Genomic DNA, 22331 nt, shown 5'->3' with positions numbered 1-22331 from the left:
TTTTTTCCTAGCTTAGGAATACACTCAAAAGCCAAAACCTACACAAATGAAGTGTCATAGTGTCAGATTTTCGGTTATAAATAACAAAAATTTCACTTAATGCTAAATTGTGTGCTTTACCTCTAATGGAATTATGAATCCATTAAAGCTGGTTGCATGGTGCACTTCACCCTTCAGAAGCTCCATTACATGCTTAATCTCCTTTATTGCATCATCAAATGTTAGACGACCCCAAGGAAATGTTCTGCAAACATCCAAATCGTCCACTATCCTTAAGATGAACGGGTCTAATGCTGCAGAATCCTTCGTCGTTCCTCTGATAATCCGACCAAGGAAGAACAGGACAGCCATCTTCAATCTATCATTACATGTTGTCCCCATAGATTGCAGCTTCTGCTTCACATCTACTATGGTGATCTTCTTCTTATTACCGAAGTAATAATCCACAAACTTAGTACCCCCGAGCTTCAAATGTCCACTCGGATACTCATGGCAGTCCAAGCCAGAGATGAGGGCATGCTCCCTCATAGAGTAGCGGATGGGCACACCATTCACCCCAAACCATGCAGCTTCTTCTCCTTCAATACGAATGGTGTGCAACAGTAACATCCACATTCCTTGGAGCTTCAGGAATTCTTCATCAGGCATGTGGAAGAAATGACAAAACTGAGGATGGCTCGTGAACCAGCCGACCTCCTCCTTAAGTTCCTTAATCACATCAACTGTGTTCTTCACGCGGCACTTGGTCTGAATCTTGCAAGTCTTCAGGTACTGTGTGTTCTTGAAGTACATTTCAAGGGGCTGTGGTGGTTGTCTTTCCTGCAATTAAATATATATGTATTAGTCCTTTTTTACTAGTAAACTAATAAAATAAATGATTAAAATGAATGCAAAAATTACCTTGGAGGAAACAGAAGACATGCCTTCACTTTCGGTATCAAGTGAGAGCGAAACCACAGTCGTTCCTCTCACTGGATTACTCTCTTCTCTAACCGGCTCATTCCCATTTGATACCGCTTTTCTAGCTCTAGTTCTACTGGAGACTCCACATCCAGTAGATGGACGCTTTCTTTTTAGGCCCTTCATTCCCTGTACAAGATGTTAATCACAACAACTCAGTTACTCCTACCAACATCAATAAAGCTTCAATTCAAAACTAATACACAACAGTAGCACTTAATTAAAATAAAACTAATACACACCCAACCAGTGACACTTTATTCAACTAAAACCAAAAAAATATTATACCTCAGAGGGAGGGTCACACATATCATCACTTCTGTTTCCGTCTGATAGCTCTTCCACATGCTCTTCAGCGACAGGAGCTGTTGTGGATTTTCCACTTTTCTTTGTAGTCTTTTTTTTCCCTCCACGGTTACCTGCCATTATCTACTTCCTCTGAACATCCAAAAACAACACAACAACACACATTTAGGCATAATCTAGAATTATTACTTCCTAATCTCAAACATTTCATTCACTCAATAAATCACCTACTATATTTCAGTTTACATTTATCCTGAAAAGAGATTTCGGTTTCATATCACAAACAATAAATCAAGAAAACCAATTGGATCCAGTAAGAAAGAACCCATAAAAATCGCGAGCTCTTGGTTTTTTGTTTCAATTTATACCAATTCTACAGTTTCAAGATGTTTTCCCCAATTTCAAACCACAATCTCGCTTACTAAGATCCTACCAAACTTTTCGACTACAATTTACAAGTTTTCCCTAAATTTTATCTGACCTAGATACAAAATACAAAGAAATCAAGGTCAAAAAATAACTTACCAGAATGAAGGATGTCGATTCAGAAGATGAAGTCTTGATTATAACAGAAGAATAGAAGAATAAGAAGAAGAAACGATGAAGCCGGGAGTTTCTGGAAATCAAGAACGTCCGAAAGAACAGGCACGAGGAGAAAGAGAGGAGAGAACGACAATTTATTTTTCTCTTTTTTGTCTAAACGCGGAGTTTAGGTTTAGGAAAATGGTTATACCCGTATGTGTTTGGGTGGGCCGGGTTTGAGTGGCCGGATCATGTAGTTATGTAATTTTGTTAGGGTTATAGATGTATTTAGCCTATTTTCTTATTTTAAAATAAATAAATAAAAAAATATATTTTATTGATGGGAAATTTGAGCATTTTTCGTGAGTCAAAGGGGCATATGGAGTTAACCCCCATAAAAATACTAAGAAGTAAATAATGCTTTAAGTTAACATACAATGATGGCTGTTCATATTTGACCACTTTACACTACTAGTATATATTTTTTGTATTTTTCCTTATGATCCAACATGCTTCCGAACATGGATATATCAGTTCCGACTGAACGCTTCGGTTGGATCATCAAAATGGTATCCTAAAATTTGAACAAAACTAATTATAAAACTTGAAACTTATTACAAACGTTTGGAAGTGATCAAAATCAACATAGCTGTGTTTTCAACAGTCGTGTGTGGCATGGAATCGCATCATTTGAATTCTAACATTGTAGTCTTTCTCTACGCGGTCAAGATGCTAGACTTTGATTTTCTATGGACTATGGTATTCTCCTCTTGTTTTGTTTTTTCCTCTTTTCTGTATATTCTTGAATTAAAAATAATAATGTTTTTCATATATTTTCCTTATAATATAGATTCGAATACTGAAAGTTGAAAAAACGGATCGAGACAAATATTGGACTGGGGACATGTATCTTAAATATAATTGTTGTGGTGGTGGTCAAGACATGTTTGAGTGGTATAACCGTTAATAACACGCCTGATTGAGATTCTTTTCTCTCTCTTTCTCTCTCTGGTAATAAGAGTGACTTCTGTTTTAAAGTCACATGTGCCTTGTCTCCGACAGTTTTATCTCTCTTCTTGCTCCTTGGCACTGGTTCACATGGTACTTCAATAAGATTCACTAACTTTAAGGTGTTTCATCTCAGAAGAGTCAGGTGGGTACTTCTAAGATTATTTTCTTTTTCTTCACACGAGCAATTCTGTTTGATCTTGAACTCCTCCGGTCACACATAAGATTATAAACCCTCTCTCTCTCTGTCTTGATACTGTCTGCTCAAGTAATCTAGCCACCGACCAAAAAGGTATGAATTTGCTGCTCTGTTGAGTTCTTGATCTCTGTTTTTTATGAGTGGCTACAGTATTGTTAAGTAGATTTGATTTGTTTATTAGATATTCTTCAATTAATTGAATTATATTTTTTTCCCTTATTAGGTTCCTTGTAAATAGAGGGATCTTGTGGTTATGTGTTACAAAACTATATGTTAAGACTTGAGACAATTCAAGTCTTGACATGAGCTAGAGCTTCTCTTGAATAACGATTTTTGATTATTTCTACTTGTAGTATTGCAGATTATTACAAGGTGTGAATCACACAAGTGGCAAGAAATGTACAAGCATCCAAGACAAGAGATTGAAGCTTACTCTTTACCTCCTTTTGAGGCCAACTCTGTTGGGAAGCTTAGGTACATACCGGTTAACAACTCCCGTAAACGGTATTGCATGCTCGAGCCATCATCATCATCACCTGACTCTACGGTTTTGGTATCAAACAACAACAACAACTCGACACATGAGGATACGTCTGCCTCTTGTGTGACCGACGATTTTAATGACAAGATTAAGGAACTTGAAACAGCGATGATGGGACCAGACTGCTTAGACTTAGCCCTTTATTACAATGACTCATTTGTATCAACGCCATGTCAAGTGACTAATAGCTGGAGATCAACTCTAGAGGCCGTCTCTAGACGCGACCTAAGAGCTGATCTTGTTTCATGTGCAAAAGCTATGTCTGAAAACGATCTTATGATGGCAAATTCGATGATGGAGAAGCTGCGTCTAATGGTTTCTGTTTCAGGCGAGCCTATCCAACGGTTAGGAGCTTACTTACTAGAAGGCCTAGTGGCTCAGCTAGCTTCATCAGGTAGTTCCATATACAAATCACTTAATAGGTGCCCTGAACCGGCAAGCAACGAGCTTCTCTCCTACATGCACATCCTCTACGAGGTTTGCCCTTACTTCAAGTTCGGATACATGTCAGCAAATGGTGCCATTGCTGAAGCCATGAAGAATGAAAACAGAGTTCATATTATCGATTTCCAAATCGGTCAAGGGAGTCAATGGGTTACTCTTATCCAGGCTTTTGCGGAGAGGCCCGGTGGGCCTCCTTGGATACGTATAACGGGTATTGATGATATGGCTTCAGCGTATGCGCGTGGAGGTGGGTTGAGTATTGTGGGAAATAGACTTGCTAAGCTTGCTAAGAAGTTTAACGTTCCATTTGAGTTCAACTCGGTGTCGGTGTCAGTGGCTGAAGTTAAACCTAACAATCTTGGAGTCCGAACAGGGGAAGCTCTAGCCGTTAACTTTGCCTTTGTGCTTCATCATATGCCTGACGAGAGCGTTAGCACAGAGAATCACCGGTACATATTTTTGTTTTTTTTTTGTTTTGAAACTTGTTAAAACATAATACTTATATGCTTGGGTGTTTACTTTGCCTTGACTCAGGGTCAGCTCAAAAGTTTCATGAGTCCTAGAGCAAAAATTAATTTAGAACCATAAAAATAATATTTATTTTAAGTTTTTATTAAATGTTTTCAAAAGAATATCATAAATAAATTTTAATAAAATGGATTTTGAAAACAAAATTATTTTTATATATTTTTAGACCTTTTTATTAACTTTTTTTGTCTAAAAGTGGAGGAACATAAGATGGATCCGGCCGATTGCACCGTTTGTCCCTGCCTTGACTGAGTATGTATATTTTTACAGGGACCGGTTACTGAGAATGGTTAAGGGCTTATCTCCCAAGGTGGTGACTCTAGTGGAGCAAGAATCAAACACAAACACGGCTGCTTTCTTCCCAAGGTTCATGGAGACAATGGATTACTATGACGCTATGTTCGAGTCGATTGATGTAACACTTCCAAGGAATCACAAACAAAGGATTAATGTGGAGCAGCATTGTCTTGCAAGAGATGTTGTGAACATCATTGCATGCGAAGGAGCTGATCGGGTGGAGCGGCACGAGCTCCTAGGGAAATGGAGGTTACGGTTTGGTATGGCGGGTTTCACTCCTTACCCGTTGAGTCCCCTGGTGAATTCTACTATTAAAAGGCTGCTCAGGAACTATTCGGACAAGTATAGGCTTGAAGAAAGAGATGGAGCCTTGTATCTTGGTTGGATGAAACGAGATTTGGTTGCCTCATGTGCATGGAAATGATACGAAGAACGAACACATATACATATATTGTACTTTCAGCTAAAGTGGTTTCTACATGTAGGCAAATTTGGTCACTCATTTGAATCTTCAAAAAAATAGAGATTCTTATGTCTAGTATTCGAGACCAGTGTAGATGAACAACAATGAGGACCGGCTCTAAAATTTATTAGACTTGAAAGAATTATGAATTGGAAACATGATGATCCATGCATATATTTTGGTATGGCTTAGAGGCCATATAAACTATATACATATTAACAATTTAACACTGATGCCATCCGCATAAAAAAATCTTTAACCAATTATTCTCACCATTATCATTAATAAAAATTTTTCAAAACTTATTCATCTTGCATAAACGACTAACAATAATCACCCAAAATAATAACTACCCAAATAATAAAACAAAGAAGTCTTGCAAATACCAAGTCTAAACTCTTCTGATTGCTTTGCGTCGGAAAGAACAATCAAACGTGCAAAACAACGTAAACATTTAGACAAAAAAATCAACAACTAAAAGGCTTCCTACGACTTATTCATCTCGCATAAGGAACTAACAAAAATAAGAAAACAAAAGAAGTAATGCAAACAGTCATAGGTTCAAAGATGACCAAAAGAATGAAGGTGTGAATTATGTCCATTCTCTAGAATTTACACCATTTACAAAAGATAACTTTTTACATATGAATTCTTTATAATTTATTTAATGTTTAAGAAATTATTGAACAAATTTACTTTTTTTTTTATCAAATTTGGGGGGAAATTTGGGAAAATAATAAGTAACAAGTTTTCCTTGTTTCAGTTCTTTTACTCAATTTCTTTTTTTCCTTATCATTTCTATTCTTCTATTAAGGGATCCGATGCAGCCATTGTGGGAGAACAAAAGGGAGAAAGTATGCTTGTTTGATGATGTGATTTATAATTATCGGGCTTTTGACAGAAACCATAGCTCTCGGGTCGTTAAGGGAAATCATAATGTGACCGTCGCTTGTATGTTCAAACTGATTGTGGATCACAAACTTACCGTTGTGTAAATTAATATATAGCAAGCTTTCTTGTTCGGTGCTCCAAAAGTAGGCTGTTTTCGCATCAAAGGGGTCTATCGTCATCGGAAGATAGTCGAAACCGGCCAAGATAGAACCTGGGGAGGTTTTAGATATTAGTTGCCATCCCTCGCTACGAAGCCTCCATACACACAACTTATCTTCTAGGCTTCCAGCCAGTTTGGTTATGTTCATATACATGAGAAACCCTTGACAAGGTGTGCAAGTTCTTTTAAATTTGGTAGTTTTCTCTAAGTCAGGAAAAGGCGAAACGCGACATCGATTAGAACCCCTGCCAGTAGCATAGAAATCCATGGATAATACAACTTCTTGATTGTCATTGTTCAGGGCGAGCCAGTGAAGATTACCGTTCAAGCTAATTGAATGAAGAGAAATATTATAGTTGACAACGGAAGTTTCCAGACTCGACATGCCTGTCTCAGATGAATATATCAGACAACTTAACTCCGTGTCGTTCCACTTTTTATGAAAGGCAACAACTTTGTAACCCAAAAGGTGGCCTTGCTCAGTTCGTGTGACAAGTCCCCATTCCCAGCAATATTTGTTCATTTCAATACCTATAGGACGAGGATCAAGAAAGATTTCTACGCATTCCCGTGAAACAGGGTTAGCCAAGTAGAGGACTCCCTTCTCCATGTCGGTTGACTCTGTATGGATCAAAATCAACCCAGCATCGGAGTAAGCCACCACATTGAAGTGTCGGTTTTTGTGCTTATCGTACTTGTCGAATAGGAGAGACTTGATGAAAGAATCCAAAGGTCGATTCAGTCCCCAAGTGTCGCATTCGTAGTCAGCCACCATATCTGCGGTCATACTATAGTACATGAGCGACCATGAAGAAGAGGGAGAGTTTTGGTGGACGGACATGAAAAGGTTACGAAAAAACGGAGACTCTAGGATTGATTTCCACTGCTTGCAAACAAGTTTGAAACATGTGAAGCTCTTAATCGGTAATCTCGCAAGTACCGTCGTCCATAGATCATCTGTCAAGGATTCCATCTTCCTCTTTTCTCTTCTGAGTTGCACTTTTACTATTAGGGTTTTCCTCTGTTGCTATGAATTTTTGTAAATCATCATCAAATTTATAGGAGTTTCTTTGTTTAAATGGGGGAGATATCATTAGATCTTCTATTAATATCTTTTTAGCTCAGATCCTGAAAAGAGATTTGATGACAAATAGATAAAAAGTAAATAATGAAGATTAAATGAGCATCTATAATTAATTTAAGAATATTAGCTAATAGTTTATGTCCAGAAACTACTAAACTAAATTTCTCAAGCTTGAAATAATCACTTAAACTTTAATTATTATTTTTGTTACATTATTTTGAGAATCTGATCTTTTAGATTCTATTAATATATAATGCTTAAATGAGATTTTAATAAAACTTTAAATGAGAAACTATTCTCATATTCTTTCATGTTTTAAAGCCCACACAAAACCGTTAAAAGATTTTTCATGATAAAAGCCTCCGATCATTATATTGGTCATATTGGAGTTACGCAAAAAAAAAAACACTCTCTTTTTTTTCTCTCTCTTGAGAACTAGAGTATTTTTGGTTTTTCATGTGTTAAACTAAAATATAAAGTAATTCTACAACTAATTATCTGAATTAATTATAATATTCTTTTTTGTAATAGAAATTTTTTTAATGACTAAGGTTTATGTTTTTGAACTATCTTAAATCTCATATATCTTCTAAAAATATATACTGAAATTTTTGATTATCTAAATATTTTAAATTTAAAATTTAAATTTCTAATTATTATTCAAAAATTATAACAGCGTAAAGATAATATATATTTCTTTATATAATATAACTACCCGCAAAATTGCGGGCAAACACCTAGCGAAGATTAAATGAGCATCTATAATTAATTTAAGAATATTAGTTAATAGCTTATGACCAGAAACTACTAAACTAAAGTTCTCAAAATAAGAGAAATTCCCTAGTATAGACCTAAAAATGTTTTTGTCACAAATATAGACCTCAAAAATAAAAATGACCAAAATAAATTTAAATGTTTTATCAAAAAAATAAATATACACTTATACCCCTAGGGTTAATTAATCTAGACATTATGGTTTAGAGTTAAGGAGATGGGGTTTAGGGTTTAAAAATAAAAAAAAAATTAAATTTTTTAAAATAAAAAATGATATTTTGGTCATTTTAGTTTTTGAGGTATATTTTTGTGACAAAAGCTTAAAAAGATCTATTCAAGAGAATTGCCTTTGAAATAATCACTTAAACTTTAATTATTATTTTTGTTACATTATTTTGAGAATCTGATCTTTTAGATTCTATTAATATATAATGCTTAAATGAGATTTTAATAAAACTTTAAATGAGAAACTATTCTCATATTCTTTCTAAATTTTAATATTTTAAAAAAATATCCACTAAAAAATTTATACATGTTTTCATATTTTTTTTTTTTTTTTTTGTAACACAAACTTTCATAGAAGGAGGATTAGATCCCATTGTTTAATACAATAGAGGATTCCCTAAATAAAGCTTGCTTAGCTAAGGCATCAGCATCCTTATTTTTACTACGGTGAATCCAAGCAAAAGAAATAAACTCAAAGCTAGTGCTGCGATATCAGAGGAGATCCCATGCAATTCTGCATTTGTAGATACTTTCGTCGCGGCGTTTATTATTTGAATGGAGTCTGAGAACACCTGGAGTCTTCGAATCCCTGGGGAGATGCTGAAGCTGAGAGCTTCCCGAAGGGCGAGCCCCTCAGCAACTAATGGTGATCCAACAAAATGGCAGTGTGCCAATTTTGACGTTTGTTGGTCCTTGTCTTCAATTGTCCATCCCAGTCCTGCTAAGTGCTAACTTCAGGTCGCCTCTCCAGGCCGCATCTGATCTCAATGTTGCCGTATCCGGTTGTCTCGCTGGTGACCTGTGTGTGCCTGATTTCGGAGGAGCGGAGTCCCGCGTTTGTTCGTTTACCCATTCTCTGGCTGTTGAGATGGCGTTGGTGATCACATCTTCAGGTGAGCTGCTCTTTTTTTCAAATGTCAGCTTGTTCCTTGCAGTCCACGAAGACCATAAGATCCATGGAACTAGTGGCCCTGTAGCAATTCCGTTAGGAGGGAGACAAATCAAACCACAAAGCGCAGGCCAGACAGAGTCCAAATCTATCATTCCTCTAGTGTCAATGCAGTCAGTAAAAGGGGTGAGTTTCCAGACTTGTTGTGCAAAGTCGCAGTGAAGAATAAACAGATGAGTGATAGATTCAGTTTGATTACAGCGCTTACATTCCAAGGCAGAGGGTATGTTTCGAGAAGCTAGCCTATCTCCCACTGGCAACGCTCCTTGGAAGATCTTCCATAGGAACACTTTCACTTTCGGTGCTAAGTTCATCTTCCAGATACCTCCATACCAGTCGAAATTTTCTTGCTGCGGAGTCGGTGTCTGGGAGGCTGTCTTTTATTGCCGTGTGGTATCCTGATTTAGTCGTGTACTCCCCGGTCTTGTTGCCTAGCCAGATTAGTTTGTCCGCAGCTCCAGTTTTGTTGGGTTTAAGCAGAAGGATTCTTTCTTCTTCCTGAGGAAAGTAGAGTTGAATAGCTTCTCTGTTCCAGTCCGAGCCGTCAGGGAGGAGGAGGTCTGCCACGGTGAGGGTGCTCTGGTTCTCCGGCATAGGTCCCATTGGTCGTATTTTCTCGGTTAGGCTGAGCCATGGGCCAGTCCAAGCATTGATAGAAACTCCATTTCCTACTGCCCATCCAGAGTTACTTGTGATGAGGTCTCTTCCGATCAACACACCTCTCCATCCGTGCGACTCAGCTGCTCTGTGTTGTACTTGCAAGAACGTTGAGTCCGTACAATACTTGCCGGTTAAGACTCTGCTCATTAAACATGTCGGGTTATGAATAATTCTCCAGCTGAGCTTTGCGAGGAAAGCTTCGTTATAGCTTTGAAAATCACGGAAGCCCAGTCCTCCACATCCCTTCGGTTGCGTCGTCTTTGACCAAGAGATCCATGCCATCTTCCTGCTGCCATCGTTACCGTCCCACCAGAATCTGGTAACTGCTGATTGGATCCGCTTGCAAAGGGAGACCAGAAGCTTGAAACAGTTCATAGCGTGTGACGGAATTGGCGTTAGAACACTGCAGCATTACCATTTTCAAACATCTTATTATCAACATTTGTAATATATAAAATTAAAAATATAAAATTTTAATAAATATTTGTTACCTTTTCCATGTAATATACGATTTATTTGGTTAACATTATGTTCTTGTAATTTAGGGCATGGTCAGAAATGGATAAATTTAGAGATTTTTTTCTAATCTTGGTCAGACAAGGTCTATTCATGGAAAATGTAGCATCTGAGCTTCCTTAGTTCTGCAACTTGTTTGATTTCTTTGTGATTGAATATCGTAACAGTAATATATATTTTAAGTAACCAGGTTCTTCATTTATGTCCGCTAAGGACTACTATGAACTTCTTGGAGTGAGCAAGAATGCCACAGAAAGTGAAAAAGGCTTATGTGGCAATATCAGATAACCTTGGATCATCTTCTTAATTGATATATCAGTCAGACATGGTTGATAACTTGATATATTTATATTGCGTTATGATTAGTGAAAGTATTGTTTGGGTATTCTACAATGCTGGAAGATAAAGAAGAAACTTATGCATGCTCATGCCAGTTTTTGCTTCTCAAAGCTTATAGATACGTTTCATCTTTTACATAAGCAGCTTACATACAAAGCAGAAACGTTATGCATAATATAAGATGATATTCTTGTGTGTTGGCTGTATATATATTTCTTGTGTGGACCAGTTACTGAGAATGGTGAAGAGCCTATCTCCCAAAGTGGCAACTATAGTGGAGCAAGAATCAAACATAAACACGTCTGCTTTCTTACCAAGGTTCAGGTAGACAATGGATTACTATGACGCCATGTTCGAGTCGATTGATGTGACACTCCCAAGGAATCACAAACAAAGGATTAATGTGGAGCAGCATTGTCTAGCAAGAGATGTTGTGAATATCATCGCATGCGAAGGAGCTGATCGGGTGGAGCGGCACGAGCTCCTAGGGAAATGGAGGTCACGGTTTGGTATCGCGGGTTTCACTCCTTACCCGTTGAGTCCCCTGGTGAATTCTACTATTAAAACTTTGCTCAGGAACTATTCAGACAAGTATAGGCTTGAAGAAAGAGATGGAGCCTTGTATATCTTGGTTGGATGAAACGAGATTTGGTTGCCTCATGTGCATGGAAATGATACGAAGAACGAACACATATACATATATTGTACTTTCAGTTCAAGTGGTTTCTGCATGTAGGCAAACTTATTATAGTCGCTCAATTGAATCTTCAAAACAATAGAGATTCTTATGTCTAGTATTCGAGACCAGTGTAGCTTATGGACCGGCTCTAAAATTTATTAGACTCGAAAGAATTATGATTTGGAAACATGATGATCCATGCATATATTTGGTTATGGCTTGGAGGCCATATAAACGATATACATATTAACAATTTAATACTGATGCCATCCGCATAAAAAAATCTTTAATCAAATATTCTCACCACATGTGAAAGTTTTTCAAAACTTATTCATCTTGCACAAACGACTAACAATAATCACCCAAAATAATAACTACCGGAATAAGAAAACAAAGTCTTGCAAATGCCAAGTCTAAACTCTTCTGAATGAAGAAGACGATATGTGTTTGTTAACGTTATTACATATATAAAAAAAGGACGCAAGTTCTAGTGCTCCATGTAGTGTTGCAGTTGTTTGGGATCCGATACAGCCATTGTGGGAGAACGAACGGGACAAACTGTTTTCGTTCGATGATGTATGTCCTTTCTATCCCGCTACTGAGGGATATCATAGCTTTCGGGTCGTTAACGGGAATCATAATGGGACCGTTGCTTCTACCTTCCAACCGATTGTGGATCACAAACTTACCGCTGTGTAAGTTAATATATAGCAATTTTTCTTTTTCCGAGCTCCAAAAGTAGGCTGTTTTCACATCTAAAGGGTTTATCATCAGCGGTAAATAGTCGAGACCGGTCAAGGTAAAATCTGGGGAGATTTCAGATATTAGTTGCCATCCCTCGCTCTGTAGCCTCCACAAACATAACTTGCTTCCATCCACTATGTTCATATACACGAGAAACCCTTGACAAGTTGTACAAGCTCTTGTGAATTTGGTAGTTTTCTCCAAGTCAGGGAAAGGTGTAACACGGCATCAAACAGAACCTGTGCTAGTAGCATAGGTATCCATGGATAATACACCTTCTTGATGATCCATGTTCTGGCTAAGCCAGTGAAGATTACCGTTCAAGCTAATCGGATACCCTAATCAACGATAGTATAAAGAGTAAGGAAGATGTAAAGTTTCGAGACTCCACAAGCCTGTCTCAGATGAATATATAAGACAACTTAACTTCGAATCTCCCCACTTGTTATCAAAGAGGACAATCTTGTAACCCAAAAGGTAGCCGTTCTCAGTTCGCGTGACAAGTCCCCATTCCCAGCGATATTCTTTCATTTCAAACCCTATAGGAAGGGTATCAAGAATGATTTCTACGCATTCCCGTGAAACCGGGTTAGCCACGTAGAGGGATCCCTTCTCCATGACGGTTGACTTTATATGGATCAAAATCAACCCAACATCGGAGTAAGCCCTGACTCTGACTCGTCCGTGTATGGACTTCTGGTACTTGTCGGTCAAGAAAGACTCGATGAAAGAGCCCAAAGATCGCTTAAGTCCCCATGTATCACATTGGTAGTGACCCACCATCTCTGAGGTAATACAATAGCTGCACATGAGCGACCATGAAGAAGAGGGCGAGCTTTGGTGGACGAATATAAAAAGATCCCGGAAAAAGGGAGACTCTACGATTGATTTCCACTGCGTGCAAACAAGTTTGAAACATGTGAAGCTCTTAATCGGTAATCTCGCAAGTACCATCGCCCATAGATCATCTGTCATGGAATCCATCTTCCTATTTTCTTTGTTTTAGTTGCACTTTGACGATTAGGGTTTTTTCGCTGTTTTAGTGATTTATTATATAGGGAATCATCTTCTTTTTTTTTTTTGACGTCATAGGGAATCATCTTATTAGTGAACCTTCTCGATATGTAATAGAGTCTTAAATATAATACAATTTGAAAACTTTATGTTAAACTAGCTTCTCTATTTTTGAAGATATATAGAGGAAGGACCTTAATATATTAAAAACATATTAAATTTTAATAATAAATATACATGATTATAAATATACAAATTTTAGATTTTCTAATTTTCAATATTACGTGTTACCTAAAGTGATATCTGCATAATATTAAGTCTATTAACATTATCACGTAAACATCTTGATGTATAATTTATATGCATATTTGAGTTATTTTTTTTTGAACGATGATTTATTATGATATTACAATTATGATATGAAAAAAATTATTCGACAACTGACAATACTACCTGTCTTACGAGGACTTATGCCTAACTGCATCACCCGAGCCGTCTGGGTGTAGAAACCTAAATTCAAGCAAATGCAAAATTTGTAACTAACATTGATACAAATTTAGAATGTGGTTACAAATGTTAAAATAACGCTAAATATTTTAGGCTTCAGTATATAAAACATTTACCAAAAACTCAATATTTTCGTACGGTTTAACACATAGATTTTGAGAAAATTTCAAAAAATTTGACAATATTGTTTAATGCATAGTTGTGTCTTTTACTAACATATGATGATTTTCAAAGAGGTTTGGAGCATTTGTTGTCTCCGTTTTTCAAGAAAATAGCGATTATATAGTAGTTATTCCACATATTTAGGGAGTTTTATGAAATTTTACTAAATTAATTGATAAAAAAAGATTATAAAGATTCTCATATACCATGAAAGAGAGTTTAAAATACATTAACTTAGAAAGTGGTTAGAAATTTTAAAACAACACTAAAAAGTTTAGGCTTCAGTATATAGAGCGTTTACCGTAAAACTCAATATTTTTGGGTTTATACCATTGTTCTAAAAATCAGTCTAGGTTGCGCCAATGCGCCCGCCTAATCGGATTTTCGGAAAATAGGATCTAATCAAGCAAGTTTAAATTTTCTAGAAAACTTTTTTTAAGCACCCGCTTAGTCAATAATCTTATATAAATCGCATAACTACCACCTAGCGATTTCTTGAACATTGGTTTATACATAGATTTTGAAAAAAATTAAAAATATTGTTTTAATGCATAGTTGCATCATAAACTTACATATGATGATGGTCAAAGAGGCTTGGAACCTTTGTTGTCTATGTTTCTGTAAAAAATAACGATTTTATAATGGTTAGTCCACTAATTTAGGGATTACATGAAGTTTTACAAAATTAATTGATATAAAATTAGAAAGATGTCCATGCACAATGAAAGAAAGTTTAAATAACATTGATACAAATTTAGAATGTGGTTAAAAATTTTAAAATAACACTAAAGATTATAGGCTCCAGTGTATAAAGCATTTACCAAAAACTCAATATTTTCGTAGGGGTTACACATAGATTTTGAGAAAATTTCAAAAAATATGACAATATTGTTTTAATGTATAGTTGCATCTTTCACTAACATATGTTGATGTTCAAAGAAGTTTGGAGCCTTTGTTGTCTCTGTTTTTCAAAAAAACGGCGATTGTACAGTGGTTATTCCACCTATTTATGGAGTATTATGAAGTTTTACTAAATAAATTGATAAAAAAAATTATAAAAATTTCCATATACAATGAAAGAGAGTTTAACATACATTAATACAAATGTATAATGTGGTTAGAAATTTTAAAACAACACTAAAACGTTAGGCTTCAGTATATAGAGCGTTTAACGTAAAACTCAATATTTCGTATGAGTTTATACCTAGATTTTGAAAAGATCAAAAATATAAAAATATTGTAATACATAGTTTCATCATAAACTAACATATGATGATGGTCAAAGAGGTTTGGAACCTTTGTTGTCTATGTTTCTCTAGGAAATAACGATTTTATAATGATTAGTCCACTAATTTAGGGATTACATGAAATTTTACAAATTTAATTGATATAAAATTAGAAAGATGCCCAAGTAACATGAAAGAGAGTTTAAATAACATTGATACAAATTTAGAATCTGGTTACAAATTTTAAAATAACACTAATGATTATAGGCTTCAGTATATAAAGAATTTACCAAAAACTCAATATTTTCGTAGGGGACACATAGAGTTTTGAGAAAATTTCATAAAAATTTGACAATATTGTTTTAATGCATAGTTGCATCTTTCACTAACATATGATGATGTTCAAAGAGGTTTGAAGCCTTCGTTGTCTCCGCTTTTCAAGAAAATGGTGATTCTACAGTGGTTATTCCACCTATTTAAGGAGTATTATGAAGTTTTACTAAATAAATTGATAAGAACTTATGAAGATTCTAATATACCATGAAAGAGAGTTTAACATACATTAATACAAATGTATAACGTGGTTAGAAATTTTAAAACAACACTAAAAAATTCAGGCTTCAGTATATAGAGCGTTTAACGTAAAACTCAATATTTCGTATGGGTTTATACATAGATTTTGAAAAAATTCAAACATATAACAATATTATTTTAATGCATAGTTGCATTATAAACTAGCATATGATGATGGTCAAAGAGGATTGGAACCTTTGTTGTCTATGTTTCTCTAGAAAATAATGATTTTATAATGGTTAGTCCACTAATTTAGGGATTCCATGAAGTCTTATAAAATTAATTGATATAAAATTAGAAATATGGCCATGTAACATGAAAGAGAGTTTAACTAATATTGATACAAATTTAGGATGTGGTTACATATTTTAAAGTACCGCTAAAGATTATAGTTTTCAATATATAAAGCATATACCATGAAAGAGAGTTTAATATACATTAATACAAATTTAGAATGTGGTTAGAAATTTTAAAACAACACTAAAAAATTCAGGCTTCAGTATATAGAGCGTTTAACGTAAAACTCAATATTTCGTTTGGGTTTATACATAGATTTTGTAAGAATTTAAAAATATAAAAATATTGTTTTAATGCATAGTTGCATCATAAAATAACATATGATGATGGTCAAAGAGGCTTGAAACCTTTGTTGTCTATGTTTCTCAACAAAATAACGATTTTATAATGGTTAGTCTACTAATTTGGGGATTAAATGAAGTTTTATAAAATTAATTGATATAAAATTAGAAATATGGCCATGTAACATGAAAGAGAGTTTAAATAACATTGATACAAATTTAGAATGTGGTTACATAATTTAAAATACCGCTAAAGATTATAGTTTTCAATATATAAAGCATTTACCAAAAACTCAATATTTTCGTAGGAGTTAGTTAACACATAGATTTTGAGAAAATGTCAAACAATTTGACAATATTGTGTTAATGCATAGTTGCATCCTTTACTAACATATCATGATGTTCAAAGAGGTTTGGAGCCTTTGTTGTCTCCGTTTTTCAAGAAAATAGTGATTCTATAGTAGTTATTCTACATATTTAGGGAGAATTATGAAGTTTTACTAAATTAATTGATAAAAAATTATAAAGAATCTCATATACCATGAAAGAGAGTTTAATATACATTAATACAAATTTAGAATGTGGTTAGAAATTTTAAAACAACACTAAAAAATTTAGGCTTCAGTATATAGAGCGTTTAACGTAAAACTTAATATTTCATTTGAGTTTATACATAGATTTTGTAAAAATTTAAAAAAATAAAATATTGTTTTAATACATAGTTGTGTCATAAACTAACATATGATGATGGTCAAAGAGGCTTGGAACTTTTGTTGTCTATGTTTCTCAAGAAAATAAGGATTTAATAATGGTTAGTCCACTAATTTAGAGATTACATGAAGTTTTACAAAATTAATTGATATAAAATTAGAAAGATGTCTATTTACCATGAAAGAGAGTTTAAATAACATTGATACAAATTTAGAATATGGTTTCAAATTTTAAAATAACCCAAAATATTATAGGATTCAGTATATAAATTTTTTTACCAAAATCAATATTTTCGTAGGGACACATAGATTTTGAGAAAATTTCAAAAAATTTGAAAATGTTGTTTTAATACATAGTTGCATCCTTTACTAACATATCGTGATATTCAAAGAGATTTGGAGCTTTTGTTGTCTTCGTTTTTCAAGAAAATGACGATTCTATAGTGGTTATTCCACATATTTAGAGAGTATTACGAAGTTTTACTAAAAAATTCAACAACATAACAATATTATTTTAATGCATAGTTGCATCATAAACTAACATATGATGATGGTCAAATAGGCTTGTAACCTTTGTTGTCTATGTTTCTCTAGAAAATAGCGATTTTATAATAGTTAGTCCACTAATTTAGGGATTACATGAAGTTTTACAAAATTAATTGATTTAAAATTAGAAAGATGTCCATGTACCATGAAGGAGAGTTTAAATAACATTTTTACAAATTTAGAATGTGGTTACATATTTTAAAATACCGCTAAAGATTATAGTTTTCAGTATATAAAGCATTTACCTAAAACTCAATATTTTCGTACGAGTTAGTTAACACATATATTTTGAGAAAATGTCAAATTTTTTGACAATATTGTGTTAATGCATAGTTGCATCATTTACTAACATATGATGATGTTCAAAGATGTTTGGAGCCTTTGTTGTCTCCGTTTTTTCAAGAAAATAGCGATTCTATAGTAGGTATTCCACATATTTAGGGAGTATTATGAATTTTTACTAAATTAATTGATAAAAAATTATAAAGATTCTCATATACCTTGAAAGAGAGTTTTACATACATTAAAACAAATTTAGAATGTGGTTAGAAATTTTAAAACAACACTAAAAAGTTTACGATTCAGTATATAGAGCGTTTAACGTAAAACTCAATATTTCGTTTCGGTTTATACATAGATTTTGCAAAAATTTAAAAATATAAAAATATTGTTTTAATGCATAGTTGCATCTTAAACTAACATATGATTATGGTCAAAGAGGCTTGGAACCTTTGTTGTCTATGTTTCTATAGAAAATAACGATTTTATATTTGTTAGTCCACTAATTTAGGGATTACATGAAATTTTACAAAATTAATTGATAGAAAATTAGAAAGATGTCTATTTACCATGAAAGAGAGTTTAAATAACATTGATATAAATTTAGAATGTGGTTACAATTTTTAAAATAACGTTAAAGATTATATAGGCTTTAGTATATAAGCATTTACCAAAACTCAATATTTTCGTAGGGGTTAACACATAGATTTTGAGAAAATTTCAAAAAACTTGACAATATTGTTTTAACACATAGTTGCATCATGCACTAACATATTATCATGTTCAAAGAGGTTTGGAGCCTTTGTTGTCTCCGTTTTTCAAGAAAATGGCGGGTCTACAGTGGTTATTCCACCAATTTAGGGAGTATTATGAAGTTTTACAAAATACATTGATAAAAAAATTATAACGATTCCCATATACCTTTAAAAAGATTTTAACATACATTAATACTAATGTATAATATGGTTAGAAATTTTAAAACAACACTAAAATTTTTTGGCTTCAGTAAATATATCGTTTAACGTAAAACTCAATATTTTGTATGAGTTTATACGTAGATTTTGAAAAAAACAAAAATATAACAATATTGTTTCAATGCATATTTGCATCCTCAACTAACATACGATGATGGTCAAAGAGGCTTGGAACCTTTGTTGTCTATGTTTCTCTAAAAAATAACGATTTTATAAGGGTTAGTCCACTAATTTAGGGATTACATAAAGTTTTACAAAATGAATTGATTTAAAATTAGAAAGATGTTCATGTACCATGAAAGAGAGTTTAAATAACATTGTACAAATTTAGAATTTGGTTACAAATTTTAAAATAATGCTAAAGATTATAGGCTTTAGTATATAAAACATTTACCAAAAACTCAATATTTTCGTACGGGTTGTTAACACAAAGATTTTAAGAAAATTTTAACAAATTTGAAAATATTGTTTTAATGCATAGTTGCATTCTGCACTAACATATGATGATGTTTAAAGAAATTTGGAGCCTTTGTTGTCTCCGTTTTTCAAGAAAAAGGCAATTCTACAGTGGTTATTCCACCTATTTAGGGAGTATTATGAAGTTTTGCTTAATAAATTTATAAAAGAATATAACGATTCTCATATAGCATTAAATAGAGTTTAACCTACATTAATACAAATGTATAATATGATTAGAAATTTTAAAACAACACTAAAAAGTTTAGGCTTCAGTATTTAGAACGTTTAACGAAAAACTCAATATTTTGTATGAGTTTATACGTAGATTTTGAAAAAAAACAAAAATATAACAATATTGTTTCAATGCATATTTGCATCCTTAAATAACATACGATGATGGTCAAAGAGGCTTGAAATCCTTTTTTCTATGTTTCTCTAGAAAATAGCAATTTTATAATGGTTAGTCCATTAATTTAAGGATTACATGAAGTTTTACAAAATTAATTGATTTAAAATTAGAAAGATGTCCATGTACCTTGAAAAATAGTTTAAATAACATTGATACAAATTTAGAATGTGGTTACAAATTTTAAAATAACGCTAAAGATTATAGGCTTCAGTATATAAATCATTTGTACATAGATTTTGAGAAAATTTCAAAAAAATTTGAATATATTGTTTTAATGCATAGTTGTATTCTGCACTAACATATGATGATGTTTAAAGAAGTTTAGAGCCTTTGTTATCTCCATTTTTCAAGAAAATGGCGATTCTACTGTGGTTATTCCACCTATTTAAGTAGTGTTATGAGGTTTTACTTAATAAATTTATAAGAGAAAATTAAAACGATTCCCATACCATTAAAGAGAGTTTAACATACATTAATACAAATTTATAATGTGGTTAAAAAATTTAAAACAACACTAAAAGTTTAGGCTTCAGTATATAAAGCGTTTAAAGAAAAACTCAATATTTTCGTAAGGTACACATAGATTTTGAGAAAATTTCAAAAAATTTGACAATATTGTTTTAATACATAGTTGCATCATACACTAACATATAATCATGTTCAAAGAGGTTTGTAGCCTTTGTTGTCTCCGTTTTTTCATGAAAATGGTGATTCTAGTGTTCTTATTCTACCATTTTATGGAGTATTATGAAGTTTTACTAAATACATTGATAAAAAAATTATAACAATTCTCATATACCGTTAAAGAAAGTTTAACATACATTAATACAAATTTATAATGTGGTTAGAAATTTTAAAACAACACTAAGAAGTTTAAGCTTAAGTATATAGAGCGTTTAACGTAAAACTCAATATTTTGTACGGGTTTATACACAGATTTTGAAAAAAATTAAAAATATAACAATATTGTTTTAATGCATATTTGCATCATAAACTAACATATGATGATGGTCAAAGAGGCTTGAAATCTTTTTGTCTATGTTTCTCTAGAAAATAGCGATTTTATAATAGTTAGTCCACTAATTTAGGGATTACATGAAGTTTTACAAAATAATTGATTTTAAATTAGAAAGATGTCCATGTACCTTGAAAGAAAGTTTAAATAAAATTTATACAAATTTAGAATGTGGTTACAAATTTTAAAATAACACTAAAGATTATAGGCTTCAGTATACAAAACATTTCCCAAAAACTTAATATTTTCGTAGGGGCACATAGATTTTGAGAAAATTTCAAAAAATTTGACAATATTGTTTTAATACATAGTTGCATCATACACTAACATATAAATGTTCAAAGAGGTTTGGAGTCTTTGTTGTTTCCAATTTTTAAGAAAATGGCGATTCTACTATGATTATTCCACCTATTTAGGGAGTATTATGCAGTTTTACTAAATAAATTGATAAAGAAATTATAAAGATTTCCATATACCATGAAAGAGAGTTTAACATACATTAATACAAATGTATAATGTGGTTAGAAATTTTAAAATAACACTAAAAAATTTAGGCCTCAGTATATAGGGTATTTAAAGTAAAACTCAATATTTTGTACGGGCTATACATAGATTTTAAAAAAAATCAACAATATAAAAATATTGTTTTAATGCATAGTTGCATTCTAAACTAACATATGGTGATGGTCAAAGATGCTTGAAACCTTTGTTGTCAATGTTTCTCTAGAAAGTAACGATTTTATAACGGTTAGTCCACTAATTTAGGGATTACATGAAGTTTTTACAAAATTAATTGTTATAAACTTAGAAAGATGCTCATGCACCATGAAAGAGAGTTTAAATAATATTGATTCAAATTTAGAATGTGGTTACAAATTTTAAAATAACGCTAAAAATTATAGGCTTTAGTATATAAAGCATTTACAAAAAAAATCAATATTCTCGTAGGGGTTAACACATAGATTTTGAGAAAATTTCAAACAATTTGACAATATTATTTTAATATATAGTTGCATCTTTCACAAACATATGATGATATTCAAAGAGGTTTAGAGCTTTTGTTGTCTCCGTATTTCAAAAAAAAGGCGATTCTACAGTGGTTATTCCACCTATTTAGAGAGTATATGAAGTTTTACTAAATAAATTGATATAAAAATTATAATGATTCTCATATACCATGAAAGAGAGTTTAAAATACATTAATACAAATTTATAATGTGGTTAGAAATTTTAAAACAACACTAAAAATTTTAGTCTTGAGTATATAAAGCGTTTAAAGCAAAACTCAATATTTTCGTAGGGGTTAACACATAGATTTTGAGAAAATTTCAAAAAATTTGACAATATTGTTTTAATACATAGTTGCATCATACACTAACATATAATCATGTTCAAAGAGGTTTGTAGCCTTTGTTGTCTCCGTTTTTTCAAGAAAAAGGTGATTCTACTGTGCTTATTCTACCATTTTATGGAGTATTATGAATTTTTACTAAATACATTGATAAAAAAAATATAACAATTCTCATATACCGTTAAAGAGAGTTTAACATACATTAATACATATGTATAATGTGGTTAGAAATTTTAAAA

General features: G+C 32.8%; 3 protein-coding genes and 1 pseudogene across 6 annotated transcripts; 1 reads left to right on the top strand and 3 right to left on the bottom strand.

Moving 5' to 3' along the window:
• The first annotated feature begins 2779 nt into the window (after positions 1–2779).
• Positions 2780–5410, top strand: LOC106319181 (scarecrow-like transcription factor PAT1). Of its 4 annotated transcripts, none has more exons than XM_013757435.1 (4): positions 2780–2941; positions 3066–3088; positions 3357–4429; positions 4779–5410. In XM_013757435.1, the coding sequence occupies exons 3-4, from the start codon at positions 3393–3395 to the stop codon at positions 5227–5229; spliced, it is 1488 nt and encodes a 495-aa protein (XP_013612889.1). In that variant the 5' UTR covers positions 2780–2941; positions 3066–3088; positions 3357–3392; the 3' UTR covers positions 5230–5410. The 4 variants fall into 4 exon arrangements, with proteins under 4 accessions (XP_013612889.1, XP_013612891.1, XP_013612890.1 ...); XM_013757437.1 differs by having other exon boundaries at positions 3349–4429; XM_013757436.1 differs by lacking the exon at positions 3066–3088.
• Positions 5411–5992: 582 nt separating this feature from the next.
• LOC106317437 (F-box protein At3g28330-like) lies at positions 5993–7292 on the bottom strand. Its single transcript, XM_013755255.1, has one exon. The coding sequence runs from the start codon at positions 7290–7292 to the stop codon at positions 6078–6080; it is 1215 nt and encodes a 404-aa protein (XP_013610709.1). The 3' UTR covers positions 5993–6077.
• Positions 7293–9594: 2302 nt separating this feature from the next.
• On the bottom strand, positions 9595–10386 carry LOC106314098 (uncharacterized mitochondrial protein AtMg00310-like). The gene has a single exon (XM_013752034.1). The coding sequence runs from the start codon at positions 10384–10386 to the stop codon at positions 9595–9597; it is 792 nt and encodes a 263-aa protein (XP_013607488.1).
• A 1618-nt stretch (positions 10387–12004) lies between these two features.
• Positions 12005–13273, bottom strand: LOC106314097 (annotated as a pseudogene).
• Between the last annotated feature and the right edge of the window lie 9058 nt (positions 13274–22331).

The sequence above is a fragment of the Brassica oleracea genome, chromosome C9, assembly GCF_000695525.1.
Source record: "Brassica oleracea var. oleracea cultivar TO1000 chromosome C9, BOL, whole genome shotgun sequence".
Classification (NCBI taxonomy): domain Eukaryota; kingdom Viridiplantae; phylum Streptophyta; class Magnoliopsida; order Brassicales; family Brassicaceae; genus Brassica; species Brassica oleracea.
The sequence above is the reverse complement of the archived record's forward strand: the minus strand, read 5'-3'. Positions and strand labels throughout refer to the sequence as shown.